Genomic DNA, 26,123 nt, shown 5'->3' with positions numbered 1-26,123 from the left:
AAGCTTTTGGTGCTGTAGGGAGGAGAGACGGAGGCTGGTGTCTTCCCAGGCCTTCATTGGTGTGACAGCCTGGACAATATTAATGTGCTAAAGGGGGACATTCTGATAGCGTCAGATGACAGTATATCTGGCCTGGCTGCTGTTCAGTGCCCCATGCTCAGAGAGGATCCTTGAGAAAGATCCTTTCTGCTATTAATTAGGCATAATAAGCAAGATGTGTTTGATCCCCCCGTTTAGGGCCTGATCCTAAAGGGTCTTTCTAGAGACGTCATTCAGAATTGGATCCAGCCCTTGGAGGCAGAAAGAGGCTGGAATAATGAATCTGTGCAGTCAGTGGCATGACCCCTAAAGTAACTGACAATAACGAGGTAAAGCTAATTGATATATCTGAGAGAAAGGAAGCAGGGCACAATCATTGATTTCAGGGCTTCACGGCCCCTGATTTGAATCTGGGCTTCAGACAAGTGCCAGAACTCAAAGGACCACTCAGCTGAACTTGAGTCTTTCCTGTGTTCTACCCAAGCCATAAATCTGCCCAGGTTCACACAAAGCTGGGAGGGTGCGGAATGTTGGTAACAAAATGCAAAATAACTTGAAATCAAAGGTTTTCACATTTTGTAGGAATTCAGACAATGTGGAGATTTTTCAAGGCAAAGTGGGTCTATTGCAGGCAAAAATGGGATTGTTTTTTGAGTGAAGTTGGTGACCTTCCCATTGCAAATGTGATCATTTGTGCATAGTTTAGTTTAGAAATGTGGAGTCTCTCAGGTAATTACCTCAGGACATGGTCGATGAAACATGGTGGGAGCAGGCTAGAGAGACCCACAGCAAGGAAGAGGGTGTAATTAACAGGAAGACAAAGCGGCACCTAGCAATAGAGCAAACAGGCAGCATGGGGGGATGAGGAGCACCAGGAATGCTGGATTTCCAGGCAAAAGCTTGTGCATGCGTGGATGCAGGGGAAGCAAGAATTGGATCTGGATACATATCTGACAGTGGGGGAGAAAGACAAAAAAATGGAAGTAAAACTTTTTGACAATGTCACTGGGGAGAAAAGATGAGAAGTGAGGAGTGAGACCCTGTTGCCAGGAATAATACCTGAAACACTGAAACAGCTGATAAAAGTGTCTGATGAGTACGGAACAGAATGAGACTGTAGAGAGATACTGTTTCTTTACCCGAAACCAAGAAGCAGAAGAGACAATAGATACTTCCATCACAGAGCTGAGAACTCCGGCATCCACATGTAACTTTGGAGCCTTAAAAGATTCCCTAACCTGAGACAGGATCATTTGTGGGACCTGTGATTCCAGCTTATGGGACAGTGTGACAGAGTAGGGAGCGGAGTGGATTGACCTGGGAATGTTGTGTGGGAGTTTTATTGAGATTGTCTGCATGGTGATGGGATACCAGGGTGACAATACCTGAGCATGTAACCTGACCTCAGGAGGGGGGGTTGGGGCCAGGTGACACCTTTTGCCCCGGGAAATTGGACAAAGGTGGGGGGAGGAGCCAAGGGCGGTGGCTGCTGGAGACTGCTGGAGGGGTTTCAGTTTAGAGCTGGCTGGGGAAGCCGAGGGAGCCCCAAAACTGAGGGATAAGCTCTTACCCCGCTGGGGACCTGATTGAGGGGTCCTGGTTGTACCTACAAGCTCTGTTTGGGGCTGTGTTCCTGTTGGCTAATAAACCTTCCATTTTACTGGCTGGCTGAGAGTCATGGTGAATCGCAGGAATTGGGGGTGCAGGGCCCTGACTTCCCCACACTCTGTTGACAGACAGACAGATTGTTGAGACAATCAGAGCTAACCCTAGAGAAATGCCTCCGAATAGCAAGAGCACCTGAACTGCCTAGGCGGGAAAGGATCAAAACGATGGCCACTAGTGCAGAACAAGTACACGGGCTCAAGCTAACGGAACTCAGAAAGCAGGACAGAGACAGACTCACCAAGAACGCAGGCATCAGGGTCCAGCGTATACACTGTGGAAAGCAACACGAAGGGCAGAAAGAAAAATGCCCAGCCTATGGGCAACGGTGTAACAGGCTGGGAAACAGACCCACTTTGCACTGCAGCTACCCCCAGAAGATAAGGGCAGCAGTACATGCAGTGAATGAGGATGTAAAGACATCCAGTGAAGAGGAGCATATCTGCAGTGTGACTTTAGCAGTTCCAAAGACTGTTATCAATGTGCACGCACTGCAGAAGGCTGCCAGCCATTCAAATGCCATATTCACAGCCAGGTTATTTGATCAATCACTAATTTGATTCCAACTGGATATCAGAGCCCTCTGTAATGTAATCCCAGCAACATGGATAAGCAGCAATATTAGACTGTAGAAATGTGACCAGGTGCTGCTGTTGTACAATAAAAATCATTCTGAGGACAGTGGGCAAATACAGGCTGTCAATGAGAAACCCACAAAAACAGAGACACTATTGCTTGGGAGATCATAGTAGTTGACACACAGACAGGGTCAAGGCCAGGACAAGGAGGACAAAGAAAGAACTTCAGCCATCAGCTGGCCTGAGTAGGGGAGTCAGAAGCAACTAGGTACATGAGCAATACAGGGGACCAACAGGCTGCCACCAAATAGAACAGGCAGCAACAGTGTTGACGCAAGTGCCCCTACCCCCCAGCGATAATGCAATCAAGAAGTGGGAGACTGGTTCGAAGATCAACACACTTGAAAGACTGAGCCCTAGGAGACTGCAATAGAGTGGCAGTCCAGACCATGTCCCTAGGATGGGATATGTACTAGTAACCTCTGGTTCCAGCAAGTCAGCAAACACAAAAGACACAACAACATTAATTCTTTAAAAGCAAAGATGTAGCAACCTGCATGGAACTTGGAGAAAGGAACACAGGTTGCAGGAGGGGAGAAGTTTGAGGAGGCACCAGGAAGCCAGTCTGTGTACACATGGTAGAATGCTACCTGAAGTTTCATATCCCTTCCAAAAAGAATAATAATAATAATTAATAATAGCATTATTGCTTCTAACTCTAGATAGTCTTGTTATCTATATCAATGTCAATCCCTCTTGGAATCATGCTAAGTTTTGGCTTCAGTGCCTTCCTGTGGCAGTGAGTTCCACAGTCTACTTACAAGTTGTGTGAAAAAGCATTTCCTTTTAACAGTTTTGAATGTGACCCTTGCTCTTGTGTATTATGAGCCAGTTTGGAATGTGACCCTTGCTCTTGTGTATTATAACAGAAGCTCCCAACCATCCTGAACCATTCGTTATCATATATACTTTCATCATGTCACCTCTTACATGTCTCCCTTCTCAGGTAAACAATCCAGGTCTTTTCAATCTCTCCTTAGAGCAGCGTTTTTCCATGCCCTTAGACACTCCTGTCACCTGTCTCACTGGTCCCACTGAAGAGGCTCAGAAGGACTCTCTGGCTTGTTAAAGGGCAGTCTGTGAGACGGGATAGGATTATATCGCCTTTCAGTGGCGTACATGCATTCCTGCCCACTCACTCAGCTGCAGGAGCCGGTGCCTTTCAGAGCTTTCCAAACCACACCACAGGTGTTTGTCTTGGCCCCCAAAAAGTCATTCTGCGTTTAGCACACAGCGAGAAAGCCCAAGAATTCCAGCCAAACCCCACAAACAGGTTAAGCACCTGGGGTTGTTTTCAACAGTTACACTATGAACCTCACTAAAGAGATCCCAAGGCGGATGCTCCACTGAACTCAGTGGACCTGTGCCACTTTAGACCAGCTAAATCTCTGGCCCTCCCTGTTTTCCTAACACACAAGAAGACTCAGTGTCTTGTCCCTGGAATTCACACGGGAATTTGTGCAGCGTATTTTCTTTGTCAGACAATCAGTCATCTGAATAAAAATTAACATTGCAAATGCAGAACTGTGTCAAAGGTGTGATTTCCCCAGGGGTGCTGGAACGATGTGTACAGTGGGGGTGCTGAGAGCCATTGAACCAAACAGTAAACCCTGGATATAATGGAAACCACTTCAAGCCAGGGGGTGCAGCACCCCCTAATTCCAGCACCTATGGATTTCCCGTTTTTCCGCTTTAGAAGTAATGGGACAAATTCTGCTAGCAATCACCGGGCAATGCACCTGAGCGCAGAACCCTGCTCATCCTCTCTAATTAGCATTCCACATGTACTAAACAGAAATATTTATCGGTACTCTGATTTGGATATTTATAAGGGTACCACATATTCTTAGGTACCACTGGCTCTGAATCTAAATGACAGATCAGGAGTAACGCCATTATATTCCATACAATTATATCTGTATAAAACCAGTGTGAGACCACTTAGGTGTCACATCTCCTCCTTACCCTGGCTAGAGACAGAGAGCAATCAGATCAGCTAGAAATAGCGAGTAGAAAATAAAAAGGTAGAGATCAGATCAATCGGTTGTTCACATTTTCCACAGCAGAATTATTTCATTGCTACCCCTCTGAAACAAGCCATGTTAGTAAACTTTCAGCTAAATCTCATTACAGTCTAACTACTCCATGGTACTATTGGCTAGAAAGTTAATATTGTTTCATTTTCATCATTGCTCCACTCTGGGCATTTGTTTTCTCCTGCTTTTATCAGAGTGAAATTTCTTTAACCCAAATAAAGATGTTCACCCACCTGTTACCAGGAGAGCTGAAAACCCGGCTTCTGCTAGTGTCTGGTGTCCCTGGGATGAGTAATGTTAAGGAACAGGTCTGTCCCGGTCTTATCACTCCAGGGTGGGGGATGTTGCTCTCAAGCAGGGGGTGTGACAAGTCAGTTTCTCAAATGGTGCTTTGAAAAAGATACTTTAAAAAAACTGTTAGTTTGAACTTCCTTGAGAGTGAACTAGTTCCTTCATGAAACATTTCAACAGGTGATAAAGGGCCCAGTCCTGCTTTTCCTACTAAGTCAAAACTTTCCTTGAAATCAGTGGAAACTCTTTAAACTGTGTTAGCGATACAGTTTATATATTGCAGACAGAGCTGTGGTGTGGTACTGCATTGGATTGGATTGGATAGCATTGCATTGTAGTGCACTGCTTAAGAGACCTAAAGAGCTCTCAGTGAGTTTTTCTTTCTTTCTACCTGCTTTCCAGATTGCAGGCAGCATATACTCTCCATTCTCATAGTCTGTTCACAGAGAGTTCCTACCCCAATTCTGGAGTAGACTACATATTGGATATTGTTCCCTGGCCTGGCATCCCAGGCTGGATTCCGAGGTCACTTACACTGGTGTGCATACACAGTTACTCCACCAGTGTCCCACAATCTCTGATTTGGATTATTAGCTCACTTAGACTGGAGTAGGGTGACCAGATAGCAAGTGTGAAAAATCGGGACGGGGGTGGGGGGTAATAGGAGCCCATATAAAAAAAAGCCCCAAATATTGGGACTGTCCCTATAAAATCAGGACATCTGGTCACCCTAGACTGGAGTCACTGTGTTAAAGAAAAAGGGACACATTTTCAGCTGGGCCTCTCAGTCTGTGCACGCTCCGTCCGCATGCTCAAAACCTGCCTCTGCTTACAAAGATCTGCTCGTTAGACATACAATTACCTGATTTGCATGTCAAGGTGAAAGTGTGGGAGCAATTTAAAAGGCCCATAAAAATGTGATGGCTTGTAAAGCTAAAAACTGGCTGGAAGCAAAGTGTTGGGACAGGACAAATACAGAATCCCTACCCCTTGCTAAGGCATCCGGAGCCATCGTCCTTTGTTACCAGTGAGTCCCTGTGGGGTTTCCTTTTCAGGAGGTGTTACAGACAACAAATGATTATAAGTAGAAAATGGTTGCGCTGGGGGAGGGTGGGGGAGAGATGAGCCTCTCCCATGGCCAGACTATTGGAATGAACAGGCCCATCCTCCACCGGATACCAAAAAGGGGGGCTTACAGCTGAAATACAGAAGCTGGGGCAGGGGTGTGGAAGGGAAGAATGCCAATCCTTCACTCATCCCATGCCCCCAGGGGTTTGTTTGGATCAGAGTCCCTTGGGAGTCTGTGTTCCTGGCAGGTCCAGCTGCAAATTCATCCTGTGAAAGAGGAAAATTAATTCTGGACTGCAGCCTGATGGAGACTATGTCTCAGTAAAACAACCTATTAATAAAATAGAACAATGATAATTACAATAATGAGCCAGACCCAGAGGGGTCATAGATTCATAGATTCCAAGGCCAGCAGGTACCACTGGGATCATCTACTAATCTAATTTGCTGTATGACACAAGCCATAAAACTTCCCCCAAATAATTCCTAGAGCAGATCTTTCAGAAACACATCCAATCTGGATTTAAAAATTGTCAGTGATGGAGAATCCACCATGCCTCTTGGTAAATTGTTCCTGAGATTAATTATTCTCACTGTTAAAAATGTACGCCTTCTGTCCAGTCTGAATTTTTCTAGATTTAACTTCCAGCCGTTGGATCATGTTATACCTTTCTCTGCTAGACGGAAGAGCCCATTATTAAATATTTGTTCCCCATGTAGGTAGTTATAGATTTTAAACAAGTCACCCCTTAACCTTCATTTTGTCCTTAATGTTTACTCAGGCAATACTCCCACCGAAGACAATGAGCTTAGCCCAGCAGTCCTAACAATGATGAATAAGAAAGTAATAATAATGACTCTTCCTAGCCATTGAGTTTGGCAGCCTTCTCCTGATTTTAATCAGTTTTTGCATTAATGTAAATCCTGGAAAGTGAAGAAAAGTGTGTGTGGGGGGGAGGAGGGACTCACAGTTGTGAGGTGCCTCTGGCTACTTTTAGCCATAGAGAACAGATGAGTGAATCACAATATCCTCCTGTGTTGTTTCTGGTGGCATCACCCTTTGTGAACAGTTTGTGGGCACGAAGGGTCAGCTCCTCTGCTGGTAGAAGATGGTGTAGCTCTGCTGAAGTCCTGAGGATCGGGTCCCATAATTCCCGCTCTATTTGCAAATAGAATTAAAAGGGTAAAGAGGCAGGAGGGCCAGGGGCGATGGGGGACACGATGGGGGGAGGTGGAGGAGGCAGCAGGGGTCGGGGCAATGGAGGGGGTGAGTCTGGGGCCAGAGCCTGAAGCCCTGCGGCTGTGGGACGGAGCCTGACACCACATGGCCAGAGCCTGCCGCCCGCCACCCCAGGGCTGGTGGGGAACTCACACTGGTCACCTGCAACTACAGTGTTCGTGGCTCCAGAAAGGGGCAGGGATCAACCCCTGCTGGTGACCCCAGAGGAAGGACTGCTGCTTTGCCTCCCCTATCCCACCCCCAATCACTACCCATGAGGCAGTGGCTGCAAGAAAAGCCCCTGGTGGCCGCATTTGAGAAACACAGACACTACAATATTCTCCAGTGGGTCAACGGGCCTGGTCTTTATTGAGGCTAAGGAGGTCTGGTTTCTTCTTTTCCGCCCTGTTACTGGAAAGGATGAGCAGGTTATTATTTCAGCTCTCCTTCTCTCATTACCAGACAGCTCCTAGCAGAGTCCAGGATAAGGACAAATGCAAAGTACTCCATTTAGGAAGGAACAATCAGTTGCACACATACAAAATGGGGAATGACTGCCTAGGAAGGAGTACTGTGGAAAGGGATCTGGGGGTCATAATGGACCACAAGCTAAATATGAGTCAACAGTGTAACACTGTTGCAAAATAAATAAATAAATAAATAAATAAATAAGGAAACATGATTCTGGGATGTATTAGCAGGAGTGTTGTAAGCAAGACAGAAGTAATTCTTCTGCTCTGCTCCATGCTGGTTTGGCCTCAGCTGAAGTATTGTGTCCAGTTCTGGGCGCCACATTTCAGGAAAGATGTGGACAAACTGGAGAAAGTCCAGAGAAGGGCAACAAAAATGATTAAAGGTCTAGAAAACATGACCTATGAGGGAAGATTGAAAAAATTGGGTTTGTTCAATCTGTAGAAGAGAAGACTGAGAGGGGACATGAGAACAGTTTTCCAGTACATAACAGGTTGTCACAAGGAGGAAGGAGAAAAAATTATTCTCTTTAACCTCTGAGGATAGGATAAGAAGCAATGGGCTTAAATTGCAGCAAGGGCAGTTTAGGTTGGACATTAGGAAAAACTTCCTGTCAGGGTGGTTAATCACTGGAATAAATTGCCCAGGGAGGTTGTGGAATCTCCATTACTGGAGATTTTTAAGAGCAGGTTAGCCAAACACCTGTCAGGGATAGTCTATGTAATACTTAGTCCTACCATGAATGCAGGGGATTGGACTAGATGACCTCTCGAGGTCCCTTCCAGTCCTATGTTTCTATGATTCTGTGATCTGTGCCTCCAAGGTAAAATTCCTAGCACAGCCCCGTTAAGCCAGAGGGTGCTGCTCTCATTGTTTAGCTTCTTGTCTATATGCTGAATGACTCCCAGGCAAGGGACATCAAACCTGCCCAACTGGTTCCCCTGAAGCAGCATGTTAGTCAATACCGGCATTTACGTTTCTGGTTTCTATTTTAGAATGATCTCCTGCAAAGATAGCTGCCTGGCAGAATGATTAGGCTACAGAAACCTGTTCGATGTGATATTATCTACAGGAAAAGGCCTTCGACCGCCTAAGGCTTGCAACCTGAGGTCAGGTCTAATATTGGGAACGAGAACACAGCACGGGGACCTTGACAGCTCATTGCTTACACGGCAGGCAGGGGCTTAAAGGGTGCATGATATTGAGTAGACATCAGTCAGCATAAACACAGCAGTCTTAACAAGGACCCCCTCACACTGCCATGTGCACCGTCAGCCAAATGCTGAAGACCCTTCTAAAGATGAGTGCCCTTTCTGTAGGTCAATGGGGAAAAGCAAATGGAGGGTGAAAATGGAAAGTAAGGGGTCAGGACAGGGGGAATAGAAAATGTAATCAAACCCTCAAAGAGATTGGGTTTGGATTGTAGGGAAAGGTTCTGGGACCGGGTCCTATTTTATCCCAACTGCTTCTCCTGCTCTTATAGATAATCTGTTAGAAGATACCTAATCAAGACTTCCATCACAAAGGGGTTTGTGAAACCTGCATGAACCCTGAGCAATATGAATTAAACCCAGGAAACTACACTCCTTAGGGCCACTTCCCCCTGAATAAAGAACCTGTAATGTACCAAAAGCATTACATGTGAAAAAGGGTATTATGAATAACATCCCTCTCCGCAATTTCCTCCCTGAACTAGCTGAGCACAAATAAAACATCTAGCTACCTATGGCATTTCCAGTGTGCCAATCACCACGTCTGTGCCCCCAACAGATGGTTAGTATGTTTAAATCCAAAGTGACCTCGGTCTCATTTGGCTCAGGAGAATAATAAAATGCTGGTATTGTCAGTGGGACCATTCTGCCTACAGTGAAGTCCAGTAATAATATTAAAGGTTATTAGTGAACGAGGCATCCTCCTCCAGGTGAGGTGAATGAACAGAGTGCTAGTCATTGAGGCAGAGCCTGATGGCTGCATATGTAACAAATCCGGAGGTAAGCTTCCAAACAGCTGCACCGGCGGTAGGTACCTATCAAGATGTGGGCCAAGCAGACTCTTCGGAGATGCCCCAAGACAGCAAGTGCCACCTGTGCGGCAGGTTACTAAATAAGGGCCAATTTCTCCACTGCTGTAACTCCATTGACCTCAGCAGAGTTACCCCAGAAGGGCATTTGGCCTGTTGGGTTTAGAGCTATGGGCTATTCCTGCCTGGGAAAGGCAGGGGCGAGAAAGGGTTGAATTGCAGATGTTTTGAGACGGAAATGGCCCCTGTAGGCAGAGCTGGGCAAATAACTCAGAGAGGACAACTGATGCGTCCAATTTCATCTCTTGCTCTGGGTTCTAATCCCGGTTCTGACATTGACCTGCTAGTGTATCATTTACCTCCTCCGAGACTCAGTTTCCCCATCGGTAAAATGGAGGGCTACTATTTGACAGCTTCACAGAAGCGTTGTGAGGCTTAACTCAATAGTGTTATAAAATGCTGTGTACGTGCAAAGTATTCAGAAACCTAGGCAGTGGCATCTCTAAGCATAGGACTCAGGAGTTCTGGGCTCCCAGGCCTACGCTCTGAGTCTAGGGAGACAAACACCTTCTCCTCCTCCTGGAATTCACAGTCACATTTCTTGTTGAAATATTGCATCAAAAGGAACCTCTTGTTCTTTCGCTTCCCTGTGAAAAATTTCACCAACCCCTCCACCGATAATATATGGTCTATAAGGTAAGGATTCTATGAAACCAACTAGTGGAAAGTTCCACACATGGCCACCAAAGGAATGGTTCCACCCCCAAACATTGCTGCAAGCTGTTTATAACACCCTGCTACCATCTGACTGTCCTTCGGCAGCCTGCGTGAAACGAGCTGGGGAAGTCTCAGTCCAATTTCCAAGGGACATGTTGCCAGGTTACTAAAAGCCCCATTGTCATTTGTCCCCCATGCTGAGGGAATCAGCAAAGAGGCCCAGGACTGATTAGCTCTGAAGAAAGAAGAACAGGAGTACTTGTGGCACCTTAGAGACTAACAAATTTATTAGAGCATAAGCTTTCGTGGACTACAGCCCACTTCTTCGGATGCATAAGTGGGCTGTAGTCCACGAAAGCTTATGCTCTAATAAATTTGCTAGTCTCTAAGGTGCCACAAGTACTCCTGTTCTTCTTTTTGCGGATACAGACTAACACGGCTGTTACTCTGAAACCTAGCTCTGAAGAATGATCCACTCCCAAGCCCTACCCCCCCTTCTCAATTAAAAAAAAGAGCAGTTTTTTAAAGGCAGATGCGGATGGGAGATTCGATCATCATCTAGTGACTGAGGGGCATTAATAGAGCCCTGTGCGTATACAAAATTTGAACCTGAATCCGTCCCCGACCCACGGATATCGGCAGATTTGCAGGGCTCTAGGCATTAAGGGCCTGAACGGTACTGTGAGCATGAGGTACAATGTAAATCCGTCAAAGAAACCAAAAATCACAGTTGGCATCTTGGCACCCAGTGCTTCCCGTCGGGTGGGGTGGTGGGAAAGCAATGCAGTGGGATCGTCTCGTTAAATGCTCAGGGCCATTTTTCACCTCCCTGAGTGCCTGGCCTGGCTTTTTCTCATCGCAATTTGCTAAAAGCTCTTTACCGATGAAGCCCATTTGTACATCTTCTGCGCTCCAATCGCTGCTGACCGGAGAGGGCCTTCAAAAGCTTAGCACCGGCAGCTGCTATTGGTGGGATTTCCCTTGAGTGACTGATCTGAACTAAAGCCTGTGTTTTCATAGCAGGTTTGCCGGGTTGGCGTGAGCAGTTGGGAGACTCAAGATATTCCAGCCTGGCCAGTATGTGCTCATTCCTCATTCCTCCTTAAAGCCCCTCCTGGCTTGTCTGGCCTTCCTTGATACTGCAAACAATTGCTCTGCCTTCCACGGTCACGAGGCTGCACACGGCCCTGCAGCCGGTTGCACGGGGTTTAATCAAGGACTTGCTGGGCGGTGTGTGTGTTTGTGTGAATCTCCTGTCACTTACTATTGTAACCCCACTGGTATCAAAACCAGCTTCTAAACCACTCAAAGGAACCTTGGTTTGAACGTGCTTCGGCTGCTCAGTGTAGACGGGATCAGTGTAGACGGGATCAAACGTCGTTTGGAAATTTCAAAGCCAAACCAGTTCTAGATTGGTTCAAGCAAATGCAGGCCAAGCTCCTGTGTGGAGAGGGCCAGAGAACTAGGAGGGACCTGCTGTTGCAAGGAGGATGACAAGGTCGGGCTTGGATTGCTGAGGTCACATTTTGGGCATTCTATGTGTTAGGAGCGGCCTGGGCAATGCAATGCAATGCAATGGGTGTGTGTGTGTGTGTGTGTGTGTGTGCAGAGAGTGAGAACATTCCTGCTGCCCCCTCACTCAGAGCAAGGGGCCGACGCTCTGCTCTGACGCATGGAAATAGCATCCTAGATGCACGGATGCATGGTGACTCATCCGAGCTCGTGTCTGAACAAGGAGAACATGAAGTTTGATGGGCTAGACTCACCCTCCAGCTCCACCTCCAAAGAACCTATGAACCTCAAGAGCAGGTTGGGGAGAGCATGTTCCTTCCCCGCCTGTCACTGGCCTGAGTCTAGGTGACCGGGTTACGCAAATCACAAAGACGGTCAAAAGTCTCGCTCTGTGTACATGATATGGAGGTATCTGGTTTCAGCTAGTGTGTGTGTGTGTGTGTGTGTGTGTGTGTGGAGGGGATGTGGGAGAAGGGTTGGATTTAGGCCATGAATACAGGTAAGAGAATAACTAGGGAAGATTATCAAGTATCAGGGGGTAGCCGTGTTAGACTGTATCCACAAAAACAACAAGGAGTCCGGTGGCACCTTAAAGACTAACAGATTTATTTGAGCATAAGCTTTCGTTTTTAACCCATGAAAGTTTATGCCCAAATAAATCTGTTAGTCTTTAAGATGCCACCGGACTCCTTGTTGTTTTTTTAGGGAAGATTATGGAGACAGTAACTGGGCTGCAATGAACAAAGCACCCCTTTAAACTATGCTTCATTCTTACTTTTCCCTCCAAGATCACCATGGAGGGAATAGTTTATCTCCCTAAGGACCTTATCTGACCTTCATCACTGGAGGCCTCCCAATTTTAATGAATGCATCCTCACAACTCCCCTGTAAGGAAGGGTAGTACTGCTACTATTACTCAGGTGGGGAACTGAGTCACAGAGCGACAACATGACTTGTCCCAAGTTCACACAGGCAACCAGTGGGGGAGCATGGAATTGAACCTACCCACGGGACCCTCTTGGTGTTCCATAGAGTCCGTTCCTTTAGCAAAGAAAAGGAAACTTGTCTAGTAGCATGTGTAGAATGGAGATAATTCCTCATCAGGATACCGTGAGGAGCAGTGCAGAAAACTTTGCCTTAATTTAAGGGCTAAGGTCACTGGCTATTTTTTTTTTAATATGGCAGCATCCTTTTCATGCCACACCCTGTTTGTGTGAATTAAACAGGCCATTGGTTCAAACACGGTGCACACTTAGTGGTTTATTACAGGAATGTCCACAAATGCATTAACAATAAACAAGGATTCGCCTGAGGTTTACAAAATGTCACAAAATACTCCCACAAAAACTACCCACACCACATTATAAATATATAAATAGATCAACTTAAGGCTCCTAGCAAATTACCCAAGGGAAGTAACCGTCAAATCTCTACCACATGATAAACACGAACAGCAAACACTGTGCAACCGGGTTCCAGGGTGGAAGCAGTGTGAAAGCATTACTGCAAAATATATTTCTCCATCAACAATTCATAAAATTTCAGGAAAAAAATATTCATCTCTGATTCCTGCAACATTGGATAAAAGTGCAATACATAAAGTCTAAACCCTCTCGGGCATGCAGAGCAGACAGGGGATGCTGTGGTCTTTGCACCAACATTTGGTCCACAGGGTCCTGGATGGAATGTTTTCAAGACTTTAAACATTTGGGACAAGTTTCGTCCGTCAACCAGTGAACAAACACTAGGGTGCGCTCACCTAACCAGTGAGGTTGCCTGTACAATGGCTTAATTTCCTCTTTGCGTGTATGTGTGTGGGAGAGCGTGAGTTCTGGGTCATCACAGCGAAGACAAATTGAGATCTTCATGGCCAACAGGCAGCCACGCTCCAACGTGAGCCAAATGGCTCATGCCACACCCGCCGATGCTGAGCTGGTAGGATCTATGCTGAGCATATCTCAGCTGGAAGACACTTTCTAAATCTCTTACAGGGTAATAATAATAATAATAATAATAATATAAAATTCACCCCAGCGTACGTGCCCTGCACCAGGCCTTGTGTTAAAAGCATAAAGTGTTGCCCAGGACTTTGTGTGTGATCTTTCCACCACAGTGAATTTCACCTTCCCACACTGATCAGGGAAGTCACTTACTCAGTATACTGGTGCTCATCATTGGCTTAGAGCTGAAGGAATCTCATCAGGCTACTTCGCAACAAGCTCCACTCCCCACACTTCCCCCATCACTGTGCGTATGTGTGACCAAAGGTAGGTAAGACTGGGACCTTTGGTGCAGACATTACTGAGAAGAGTCTTAGAGGTTTTGTCCACAGAACTTCTCATCCCTGATCCTCTACTTCCACAAATATTCTGTCCACCTCCAAACGGGCAGCTAACATTAGCCTGCATAGCAGCAGTATGTAACCTCCAGCCAGTAATACTGATAAGCAGGACTGCCCTGAGCCAATGCTAATGCTATTCCGTGAATTGCTTCTCAAGATCATGACTCCTACAATCATGCTTCAGCCAACTGATACACGTCACATCTTTTGACTAACACAATCTCCAGCAGTCTCTGGAGCAAGAGATATGTTCTCTAATGGATGAGGCTCTGACTGCCTGGCAAAATACCAGCAGCTGAACTAGGATACTCAATGGGGAGGTTCAGATACTAAAGCAAACCAAGCTAGAGTCTCTGCTTCCTGTAGCTACTAAAATTTGCTGAACGCTTTGCTCCTAATGAATGTCCCTTAGGGTCAATTCACATTCATCGACCAGCTGATCACTGCTTCGGATATGAGTGGGAATAGTGTTGGGAAGAACCATGAAAAATAATGACCCACGAGGTATTATCTGGCCCTAACTGCCTGCGACACACGCACAAAACATCAAGCAATAAAGTGCCAAACAGGAAGATTCTCCTAATCATGCATCAAAAGCTCTGATGATGAACTGTTATCTCAAAGACCCATTTCATGGCAATTCCATAGTTTCTGGAAGCTGAAGACACATACATGCATCCACTGGTGCAACGAGAGGTAATTCTATAAGACACAAACCCTCCTCCCGATGGGTGAGTCACACATGCTCCAGAAGGAGAACATACCAGCTACAGTGCCAGAAACAAGCAAGCCTCCGTGCATTACATTGGCAGCTGAGACTATACTGAGGACGTAGCAAATGGCGTCCATGGAAATAGGTGACGAGACCCATTCTGAGGGGCAAAACCCAAGTATGATTTAAGTGACCCTGCAGAATGTTTATGTTTCCATGTCCCAGGGAAAGCGGCGAAGTTCTTTTCATCTCCCAGTAGATATATTTGTCATCTGGGGGAACAGACAAGGTGGCTGAGATAATATCTTTTACTCTGACCTTGAGAAAAGCTCTGTAGAAACTCAAAAGCTTGTCTCTTTTGGAAGTTGGTCCAATAAAAGATATTCCCTCACCCCCTTTGCCTCTCTAATATCCTAGGATTGGCACGGCTATAACAACACTGAAACAGTGTGCACTGTCAGATGCACAATAGGCTGGGGATTAAGGGACCCTAAAGGCATGCACTGATATGACAGCTCAGTGCTCAGATACTAAGGTGACTGGTGTGATATAAATAGCTAAGATACACAGGTCACAATAGATCTGAATGGGCTATCATGGTTTATTGTCCCAATAATCTATGACTGTCTCACAGAATTCCATTACAGTTTTATTCCATTATTTTAAAACTACCGTTAAAAGCCGAAGGAGAAAATTAAAACACAAAAATGGCAAGTACAGCAACAATGAAGGTTTGAATGAGATTTGCAAAGCAAGGAAATTCTCGTTTAAGGCTTCCCTTCAACTCCTGACTCTCCTAAAACAGGGACACTGAGTCCCAGCCTTCCTTGCTATGGTTTGTGTGCACCAGCCCTTTAACATTCCTTTAGTTGTGTGTGTTTTTCCTTTAGTCTCACTGCTGAAGTCCTAAGACAATTTAAACAAATGGTCTGTGATGCCTGAGACTGCCTATGGCACCACCTACTGGTGAAAGCCAGGCAGTGCCCTGTCACAGGCATTAGGAGAACAAGGTGATTCTCATGAATTTATTTAGAGTTGTGTTCTCCTGCTGAGACTTGCCTGGAATGCCCATTTTTAGTCATAGCAGGAGTGACATGTGCATCTCCAGGCAAGAGCAGGCTCTTAGAAATGGAGCATATAAGTAAAGGGTGTAATAAAATCTCACCACCTGTAGGAAAAAGTTTTGGGGTGTTGGATATTTTTAATCTGCTACTGGTGCCAATGTACTAGAAGTGTGATGTTACAAATATATGCATCCGAAGAAGTGGGCTGTAGTCCACGAAAGCTTATGCTCTAATAAATTTGTTAGTCTCTAAGGTGCCACAAGTACTCCTGTTCTTTTTACATCTGAGACCGACAGCACTGCAGAACTGCTAAAGGACTGTATCCCGTGACAAATTTCCTTAGAAAGTTTAAAATTCATTAGTAGTCATCAATTTAAAACCTTTTAAAAATATAAATGGTCTAAATGCAGACTTGGGAAAGGTAGTGAGTCCTGCACTCCAATTAAAGGACCCTCCCAGCAGCTCTGTTTAACTGGGGATTACCCACATTGGGATTTATTGGCAAAGCACATGGCTGGTTGGCATGACTCTCATCCTTTCAGTCGGAGCAATGCAAAATGCTGCATGATATTTCTTCATGCCCTGCACTGGAAGACAGCAATAGCTAATAGGACTCAGTGAGTGGACATGATCACTCAGTAGGCGGGAATGGGGAAGTGACAGCAGACCCAAAGATTCCACCCAGAAAGGCTTAAGGGCCCCACCTTCTCTCCTCCATTATTGATTCCCTTTAAATTGAATGTATCTTGGCAATGTTTTAGTACTACAGGTTTGAAAGGAGCTCCACCATTCTCTGCAGGAGCGCCATAAATGGATCAGCTCTGCTGACGCCCACCCAGCAGTTTAGCGCTAATACAAAGGGGCAGTCCACTGGGGCTTCTGCCTCATTTCTGATGTGGTGCATGACATTCAAATCCCATAGCGGAGTTGCAGAACAAGGAAAAGTGCATCCAGTGGTGGGGTGGAACTTAACTCATGAAAAACAAAATCCTACTTGATGCTAAAATAAGTCAAATTTCAGACCCGGAAATGAACCTTTGGAGGATTCATTCTAAGATAGCTCGGCATAAAAAAGTGCTGACGCGGAGGCGGCATTGGGTCCTGGGCGGGGAAGGCGGAGGGGAGGGTTATCTGTCATGTCCCACAGTGAGCAAATGGAATATTGGGTTTGAAACAGCAACAGCAGCATCTCATGCCAAGGCCCACTCCGCCAACCACTGCTCACACTTGGTTCGTTCTTCCTCTCTCTCCAGGGTCTTGGTTTTGCTCGGCATCTCCTCTCCTCCACTACTAAGCAATGCTTCCTGGTTCCTCTCCTCTTCCTCTGCCCGGATAGTCTTGTCCTTCAGTTCCTGGATCATCTCATCCAGTCGGTGCACAACATGGTGAGGGACCCAGTTGCTATCCAGAGAGGTCAGAAAGGGGTCAGGAGCACTCACCTCAATCAGTTCTTTCCTGGTAGGGATCCGCAGGTAGTAAGCATGGAGCATCATTCTGTACGGGTTACTGTCCTTCTTAAAGCTGTACGTGAAGTCTCCCACTATGGGGTGTCCAGCAGCACTGCAGTGAACCCGGAGCTGGTGCGTCCGGCCTAAATGAAACATGGGAATAAAAACGTAACGGGCACAGAGTTCAAACACTGACACTCAATCCCTGGCTCTTGACGCCCATGCTGTCAGGAGAGAATGCATCATACTTTTTGACTTTTGGAGACCCGGGCTCAAGACCCAATTTAGGTCATGACTGACAATGAGTTTGACTTTCATTTCATCCTAGCCCCTAAATGCTTCTGGTCCACAGTGCACAACCAAATCACAACAGTGGAGAAAAGGCCCAGGACTGCAAATGCCAGATGACTGGGGTTTCTCCCTGCAGGACATCCTGCTCCTTCCCTCTAAATCTCTTGCCTCAGAGAGACTCTCAATATTTTAGCTGATGAGACCCACCCAGCACCACTGTCAGGGTGAGTCAGCAGAAAAGCTCTGCACCCTACTCAAGGCCCTACAGCCTGGCTCCCCCTAACATAAGAAACAGTGCCATGCTGGGGTTGCCTCAGCCCTCCAGCACTTACCCGTCAGTGGCTGTAGAAGCACTTTAGTTACTGGGTCACCACTGTATGAACCATGCTCAAGGACGCTTAGCTCTGACTGGCAAGGCTTTGGATTTTCACAGCCTAAAACAAGATGGGAAATAGGATTTCAGCCATATCCATCATAGCTGCCAGTCTCGTGAGACAAACAATCATGATAACGGTGCAAGGAAAGTCTGATCTATGAGCAGGCTTACCTTCTGTCCCTTCAATACACATCATGTGGGTCATGCCTTCTGTCGTGTTCTTCCCTATGGCATAACAGATCGTCATTCTGCTTTCGCTCACGTGGCCCCTGACCTGCAGCACAGAAGTTAGTTAGTTAGTTAGTTAACGGGACAAACCAACCCGAAACTCAGATCAGAACAATTCCAGGTCACTGAAAAAAACAAAACCCAGTAATAAATTGCAATTTAACAAACTTGGACCCTCTTCTGGGCCACCAACTCTGGGCACAACTGTTCCCCCAAGAAAACGGAAACTCGACACAAAAATCATGCTCACACAGAAGAAGGCAAGTCCCAGCCCCAAAGAGCTTCTGATCTAAGGTTTCGATCCTGGAACTGACAGTGCGCACGCAGACCACTGCATCTCTGTAGAGCCCATTGGTCTCCAATGAATCTACCGTGTGCTGGCACTTTCAGAATCAGAACCTGAGTACCCGATTCTAAATGGCAGTGGCTGCAGCCTCCGTCTGTTAATACGACACAGAAAATACAGTTCAGACACATGATTCGCACAAAGAATACCCACTCTGAAAGCAGTACTAATATAGTCACGTATAGACACACTCAGGGTATGTCTTCACTATCCGCCGTATCGGCGGGTAGCAATCGATTTATCCGGGATCGATATATCGCGTCTTGTTAAGACGCGATATATCGATCCCCGAACGCGCTCACCGTCGACTCCGGAACTCCACCAGAGCGAGCGGCGGTAGCGGAGTCGACGGGGAGCCACGGCCATCGATCCCGCACCGTGTGGACGCCAGGTAATTCGATCCAAGATACTTCGACTTCAGCTACGCTGTTTGCGTAGCTGAAGTTGCATATCTTGGATCGATCCACCCCCCTAGTGTAGACCAGCCCTCACATATATAAATATATAAAATCTTGGGTGGGTTATCATCGAGACTTTTAACACCTGCAACATTAACAGTGGGTATCAATAATTATCTCCAGAAACACCAATAGCACTTCCTAAGATGCCTCTGTGAGGAAATGTTTGACATCCCTCAGTTCTGCTGGACAAATTGATTCGGTCTCATGGCTGGTCTACACTGGGGGGGGGGGGGGGTCGAATTACCTGGCATCCACACGGCGCGGGATCGACGGCCGCGGCTCCCCCGTCGACTGCGCTACCGCCGCTCACTCTGGTGGAGTTCTGGAGTCGACGGTGAGCGTGTTCGGTGATCGATATATCGCATCTTATCGTGATATGTCGATCCCGGATAAATCGATTGCTACCCGCCGATACGGCGGATAGTGAAGACGTACCCTCAGAAGCGACGCTGAGTGACATTTACTCAACGCATGTTCGTTTTCTCCTGCGACACCATCCAAATGTCACTGATAATAAGCCGTTTGTCTGCAATTGGCTCTGAATTAATAACTCGGCCAGATTGCTAGGCAGATGATTCCCCTCAGCTCAGATCTATAAACACAAAACCATATTCACACAACGGTTGTCTCTGAAACATCTGGGGCTAACAACAGCCAATAGAGGGAAAGGATTTTCTTGCTCAGCTATGAAAAAGGGACATTGCATACACTATCATTACACAGGAGCACTGGAGCTGATCTCTCTATGGCATTGCTTTCACTCCGGTCTCCCTAGTCTCTATTCATATTTTAAGCATATGGTTAAATCACATCGACTTCAAAGTTAGACACGTGCTTAAATGCTTTGGTGAGTCAGGATGTAAGCACTAATTACCATCTTTTTTCAACTGTGCTCGCCGTTGTTAAAAAGCAGAGATTAGAAACATTTCATGAAAATCGAAGTTCAAAAGAGAACAACACACAAGAGCACAGGAAATCACACACAGTTATCCTCAGCTACTAAGACGAAGGAATCCTTGTATTTAAGGAATTCAATAATCTTGGCGTATTCCCCCCACCCCAACCCGGCTGCCTTCACTCAAGATTGCTTCAGAACCAAATTGTTCTGATCTCTGCAGAGTTATGTCAGCTCGTACATCAAAAGATTACTGGCATATTTATACCAACAGATTTTCAATGCTGATTTAATCATGCCAAAGGTTTTACTGTAGAGCTGCATATGAAGGGAAGTACTTAAATCTCCTCAGATATGAAGCAAACAGTACAATCGAGCTTTACCTATTGTTCGGTGAATTAAGCTAGGTAGGAACAATGGAACTACCAAACTCCTTGACTAATGCATGAAACCTTCACCCCGGGTTACCTTTAAAGCTTTGTGGATCTGTTTTCTTTTGGCACGGCCAGTATTCAGCCAATTACCTGCAAGTCCAGACTCTCACAATACTACAGGGATTTTCCTTATTTGGGTGAAAGGTACCGGATTGACAGACCTGGAAGGCACTCTTCTCCATATGCAGGAACGGTACAGCATGCACATTGCCAGTGCAGATAACATCGTCTCACCAATGGCTGGCACAGATCACTTCTATTGGTGATCAGACTCCAGTCCATTTGATCCTTTGCTTGCCTGGTCAGAGTACCACCACGGGGACTGCTGACGGAGTGGTTTACTCTATTGAGACCCACTGGTGAGACCACAGTTGTCAGACAGTAATCACTTGGCAGTTACTACCAAGATGGGCTGGACTGAAATGGTTGGACTAGGGAGGAAAGGATTATTATTATTAATTATTAATGGAGATATCCCATCTCCTAGAACTGGAAGGGACCTTGAAAGGTCATCAAGTCCAGCCCCCTGCCTTCACTAGCAGGACCAAGTACTGATTTTGCCCCAGATCCCTAAGTGGCCCCCACAAGGATTGAACAACCCTGGGTTTAGCAGGCCAATGCTCAAACCACTGAGCTATCCCTCCCCCTTAATAATAATAATAAATTATAAAATAAAAAAAATTACTGGGTGAGGTTCTCTGGCCAGCAGTTGTGCAGGAGGTCAGACAAGGTGATTGTACATGGCCATTCTGGCCTTTAAAAACCCTGCAAACCTATGAGTCTATTAATCTTCTTCAGCTTGTTGGTGGCAGAAGCCCATGGGAAGCTGTGGAATAGATGTCTGTGCCTTCCAGAGAGGATGTCCAAGGGGCATGGAAGTTATATTAGACTGACCATCAACCCCTGTAGATCCATTTCATCCCCAGAAGAAGGGTATGGAGTGAACAGCCACCTGCAGCTTTATAACCTGGCACTTCCCAATACAAGCCCCGGGCACTGCTGCAACAAACACGCACTTCACATATGCACAAACTCTGGCTAGTCTCCTGCCCATCTGTTTGGCTGGCACAACACCTGCTCTCAGATCGTACTGTCTGCCATTGGCCCCAAGTATCAAGAATTGGTTGGTTTCAACAGGACACCGTCACAACCCTGCCAGCGCCACATCTCCTCATGGAAAGCCCTCTTCAGGACCAGCAGCATGTGCCTCCACTTATGTAGAAACACACAATACCGAAAAAGGGCACAGCTCACGGTCCATTGCCGCCTAGAGAGCTGGTGCCACAGTGCATGCTGGGAAAATTCACACTGGGAGGGTCAACGTGAACTTTGAACAACAAGAAATAATGGCCTGCCTACTGGAAATTGCACTTCACCCAAAAGCCAGCAGGGATTTTATCTGACCAAGCTACACAAATAGCTCTGCAAAGGGCAGAATACTAGGCATTCAACAGCAAGGTCTGGGATCCTCCAGGTGTAGAGACTTGGCACACCCAAGAAAGAGCCCTAGTGACATGATCAGTGACAGATTAAAAAAAACTCTCCCAAAACTAAAGCTAATTATATCTCTCCTGGGCACAATTGGCCCTGGGGTCAGGAGATTAATGCAGACAGGTCACAGGGAAACCATCATGACCCACAGCCTAGAAAAACGTTGAGCGTGGGCAGCCCCGAGCAGCACTGTGTGCCTGTCTTTTTGGGCTGATGCTGGTCAGGTTCTGAGAACACTCCCCCGTTGTGTGCGACAGGCATTGCTCCGAGCATGCTCAGGGATGTAAACCTGACGTTGTTAGATGCATAGCTGGATAGCAGGGGTGAAGGCGGGGAGAGGTTTTCCTTTGTTCTCGTCATGGCGGCAATCACCATGTTAAGAGAGACAGAGGGGCGAGGACAGTCCGTGGGCCGAGGATCCAGGGCCAAAATCGAAGGAAAGGACAGCCCCATTGTAACACCTAGCCCCGTTCTCCAATAAACACGCGCTGACCTGTACAGCGCAAACAGCTGCAGAGACAAAAAGTTCCATTAACTCAAGACATGAAACACGTAGCCTGGTCAGACTCTGATTGGCAAGTACGGAGCTAGGCTCAACCCCTGCATCGGTTTTTCCTTTCTGAGACCCTTCGTCCGGAAATGCTGCTCTTGCTGGGGAGATTCCACAGCCCCTAGAAGGAAGGGTCAGAGACAGCCGTGTGGGCCCTGAAACCTGGAGCGAATAGGAAGGGGGGGATTAGAATTTTAAAAATGAAGTCAGTCCCCGATCTTACTCTCAGGTGTTAGCCGAGCCTTATGGTTTAGTTCTAGCTCCTCATCACCGGTGCCGCTGCTGAACAGCTGTGAGCCAGATGTGCCTTCAGAATCCCAACCTTCACCAAAAATGGCTGAGGACACACCACCGGTTTATACGCCTCGGAGAGTAACGCTGCCATTAAAAGGGCAGGATGCAATGAATGGTGGCCGAGAGGACATGGCCCATGACAGAGCCCATGCAGAGGGGGCTATGCTTACCAGAGCGAGGTAGGCCTTGGTCACCATCCGTTCCTTAAAACACTTGTACGCGCTACCGGCAGCCGCTTTATTGAGAGCAACGCAGAGGGCCCCACTGGTGGAAAAGTCTAGCTGATGGCAAAACCTAGGAGAGATAGATAGTGCAAGGGAGGGTCAGAAATGCCCTCCATAGGATTCTGAAAAGCCACAGCTGGCTCTTTCACCCACTTGCGTAATGGTTTAAATGCGGGGCATTGAGTTTGGGTGCCTAACTCCCATAGGCTACTTTGAAAATCCCACCCTAAAAGGCCAACCTATGGTGCTCAGGTACATCTAAGTACATGCTGGATCTTGGCCCAAGCCCAGGCCCACACCAAGAGCTTGTAGTCCAGATCTGCCCAGCTCTGAAGATGCAAAGCCTTATGTAAGTGCTCAGCATCCCCTCAAGACAAACCCATTCTTAAAGGGACACTGGCAACTTGAATTTGCTTTTACCGAAATAGTTACAGTTAATCCCCATTGCTGGTAGAGCATCATTTCAATGGGACGTCTTGTAGTTTATTTATCTAAATTAATTGTAAGTGCTTTTCATTCTCGGTTCGGTTTTTCTGTAGTGCCCATTATCGCAGTACACCTCTACCCCGATATACCGCGACCCGATATAACACGAATTAGGATATAACGCGATAAAGCAGCGCTCCGGGGGGGAGGGGAGAGGCTGCGCACTCCAGCGGATCAAAGCAAGTTCGATATAACGTGGTTTCACCTATAACGCGGTAAGATTTTTTTGGCTCAGGAGGACAGCGTTATATCGAGGTAGAGGTGTATCTAGGGCAAACTGCTCAGAGAATGGATGCTTTCCACTGAGACGGAGCCCCGCTAAAGTCAAGGGGATTCCAAATGGCCCAGCAGTCAGCCAACCTGGAGCAGTTTGCAGTCAGGAACTCAGTACTTAGGCCTTATCCTCAAAGGCGCATAACTTCCAATGATTTCAGTGGGAGTTAGGCGCCTAAATACCATTGAGGGGATAATTTAGATCCTCCAAGCACTGTCTGTGTGCGATGGATTCTGCTCTTTGCCGGTCCCAGGTTTCAGGAGCGATTCTAGCTTTACCTTCTCCCTCTTCCCCATGCTCCTTGCTTTCTTGGCTCCCATTACAGTGGGACACGGTCGCAGCTTGGAGCATGTCCTGAAGTTGGCCAGGTTTTGGTTCAGACGAATCTGCTCTGGTAGCTCATTTCCAAGTCAACTGCCCTGGCCTGTGAACGTTTCATCCCTGGCTCTCTAGGTCCTAGTCTTGCAAGCGGCATGTTCCTGGAATATCCCAGCTGTCTCGGAGAGGACGTGCACTGGGATAACATCTCTGTCGGGCTGAGATGAATGTTGCCCTCCCGTGCTCACTTACCTGAAGCCATAATACGTGTCTGGGTCAGCCAGCTCTGGGAAACGGTACTTCAGCTGGCTCTGCAGGGTCAGCTTCTCATACCACATCTTGCTGTCGATGCGAACATCCCAGTGCTTGTTGACCACAATGAAGTCAGAGCTCTGGTATAGGATGGACAAGTTATCAATGCTGCCTGGCTCCATGGCCCTTTGAAGGGAAGTAAGCGTTCCACCTCGGGAGTGTGCTCTTTCGTTTATAAAATCCTTCAAAACAAAACAAAGCATCAGAATTGATCATACATACACTGGACTGCTGGGATGCGGTGCAGAAGCTTCACACCTCCTTTCGTCCACCCTCTTCGATTGGTTGTTACACCCACCTGATGTGTCTTCTCATAGAAAGACAGCAAGCTCGTTGGGGCAGGGACTGTCTTTTATTGTGTTACTACAGCAACAATCACAATGGGACCCTGAGTGGGGCACTATCGCAACACGGGTAATTAATAATAGTAAGTGCACCCGCCTGTTGTGGGATGTACAGCGATGTGGTGATGTTAATGGATTCCCCACTTCCTGCTGTGTACAAAGGGCAGTGAACTCTCTCACTTCTACTCTCTATGCAACATTTGGGAGTCACAATGTGGTTGTACCGCGCCTAGCACAATGGGGTCCTTGTCCTTGGCTGGGGCTCCTAGGTGCTACCACAATACAAATAATTTGTAATAATGAGTGCACCCATCTGACGTGGGATTGACAACGAACACACTCTGAGGGGCAGATGAACTTCAGACAGGCTTTTCCACTGGCCATGACTGAAAGGATGCTGCCAACTCAGACTAGGCCCAAAATTTAGATGGTGTAAAGCAAAGCGTCTACACAACCCAATAGAAATGTTACTGTGCCATTAAAAAATGTATAATCCATGGGAAAAAGTCATTCAGAAATAGATATGTGCCGATCTATTTATATCCCTGTATTGGCTGAAACTGAAAAACCGCAGCCCTAAAAACAAAAGTGAAAGTCACTTCGTTGATCAAGTTGTGAGCAATGCAAAATGTAAACAAAAACCATCCAGAGTGAAAGGTTTTAAAATCCATTCAATTATAACCTAAGGCTATGTCTTTGTACTACAGAAAGGAATTGCTGGCACCGGAATCAGTGTTGTCAGTAATATAGGCAAGGAATGGTTTATTTATAATCGATGATTTTTAAATTGGACGGCGTGCATTTAACGCCAGACACCAGTGCAATGGGAACGCCACACACGCTGTGCATCACATATTGACTTTTAGATACAAAATTAAATCACCTCCAGGGCACAATACAAGACTGTCCCCTATACAGGATCTTCTCCTGGATAGTCTGAGCGCCTGTCAAAAACCAGGCTTGCTTTGGTAGCAGTCAGCATCCACTGATGTACAACAGGAGAAAAGAAGGCTGCAGGCCCCAGCTGTTGTTGGGACCCACATCCCGTTGTGGCCCACGGGTAACAACCCCCTTCATCCACCGCTTCTTGTCACTGGCCCCTCGCAACGGCAGAACGAAGCGCCAGCGAGGGGTGGTTATTAATTGATGACGAGGCCGATTTCAGGATAACGTGCCAGCGGCAGCCCTTAGCCTAGTCAGCGCGTCCTCCTGCCGCCCGGAGCCGGAGCTCAGCAGGACTTCGGAGCAACTTCTTCTGGAGCCAGCTGCAAAAACAGCACAAGCAAAGGGGTGACGGTCCCTGCACGGGACAGAAGGGAGGGAATTCGTGCAACCCCCTCCCCCCTTTTTCGCGCTGGCCCGGGGGGGTTCCCCAGCAGCGAAAACCTGCTTCCAGCACCCACCCCCGAAATGCACCGAGCGCCACCGACCTGCAGCTGCTGCCCTGCGCCCGGGGCTGGCGGAAAGGCGCCGCGGCTACATTGTTTCCAGCCGGGTGCGACACGAGCCAGGGCCGCGGCGCGTGAAGGGCGAGGCAGCCAATCAGCGGCTGGCGAGG

General features: G+C 47.0%; 1 protein-coding gene across 3 annotated transcripts; it reads right to left on the bottom strand.

Annotated features, from left to right (window-relative positions):
* Positions 1 to 12,916: 12,916 nt before the first annotated feature.
* Positions 12,917 to 26,074, bottom strand: RPUSD1 (RNA pseudouridine synthase domain containing 1). Of its 3 annotated transcripts, XM_054041602.1 has the most exons (7): positions 25,996 to 26,074; positions 25,449 to 25,830; positions 24,162 to 24,403; positions 22,778 to 22,901; positions 18,080 to 18,182; positions 17,865 to 17,966; positions 12,917 to 17,384 (listed from the first exon to the last, which is right to left on the bottom strand). In XM_054041602.1, the coding sequence occupies exons 3-7, from the start codon at positions 24,341 to 24,343 to the stop codon at positions 16,984 to 16,986; spliced, it is 912 nt and encodes a 303-aa protein (XP_053897577.1). In that variant the 5' UTR covers positions 24,344 to 24,403; positions 25,449 to 25,830; positions 25,996 to 26,074; the 3' UTR covers positions 12,917 to 16,983. The 3 variants fall into 3 exon arrangements, with proteins under 3 accessions (XP_053897577.1, XP_053897579.1, XP_053897580.1); XM_054041604.1 differs by having other exon boundaries at positions 25,449 to 26,068; XM_054041605.1 differs by lacking the exon at positions 25,449 to 25,830 and having other exon boundaries at positions 25,996 to 26,055.
* Positions 26,075 to 26,123: the final 49 nt, after the last annotated feature.

The sequence above is a fragment of the Malaclemys terrapin genome, chromosome 10 (assembly GCF_027887155.1).
Source record: "Malaclemys terrapin pileata isolate rMalTer1 chromosome 10, rMalTer1.hap1, whole genome shotgun sequence".
In the NCBI taxonomy this organism is placed as follows: Eukaryota; Metazoa; Chordata; order Testudines; family Emydidae; genus Malaclemys; species Malaclemys terrapin.
This window is presented reverse-complemented; position numbering and strand designations above follow the sequence as displayed.

Excerpts from the sequence above, each read along its gene's own strand:
- RPUSD1 (XM_054041602.1), bottom strand. The coding sequence starts at position 24,343 with ATGGAGCCAGGCAGCATTGATAACTTGTCCATCCTATACCAGAGCTCT. Across the intron at positions 18,183-22,777 it reads CCAAGGCCTACCTCGCTCTG|GTCAGGGGCCACGTGAGCGA; the intron begins GTAAGCATAGCC and ends TCTGTGCTGCAG. Across the intron at positions 17,385-17,864 it reads GCTTCTACAGCCACTGACGG|GCCGGACGCACCAGCTCCGG; the intron begins GTAAGTGCTGGA and ends TGTTTCATTTAG.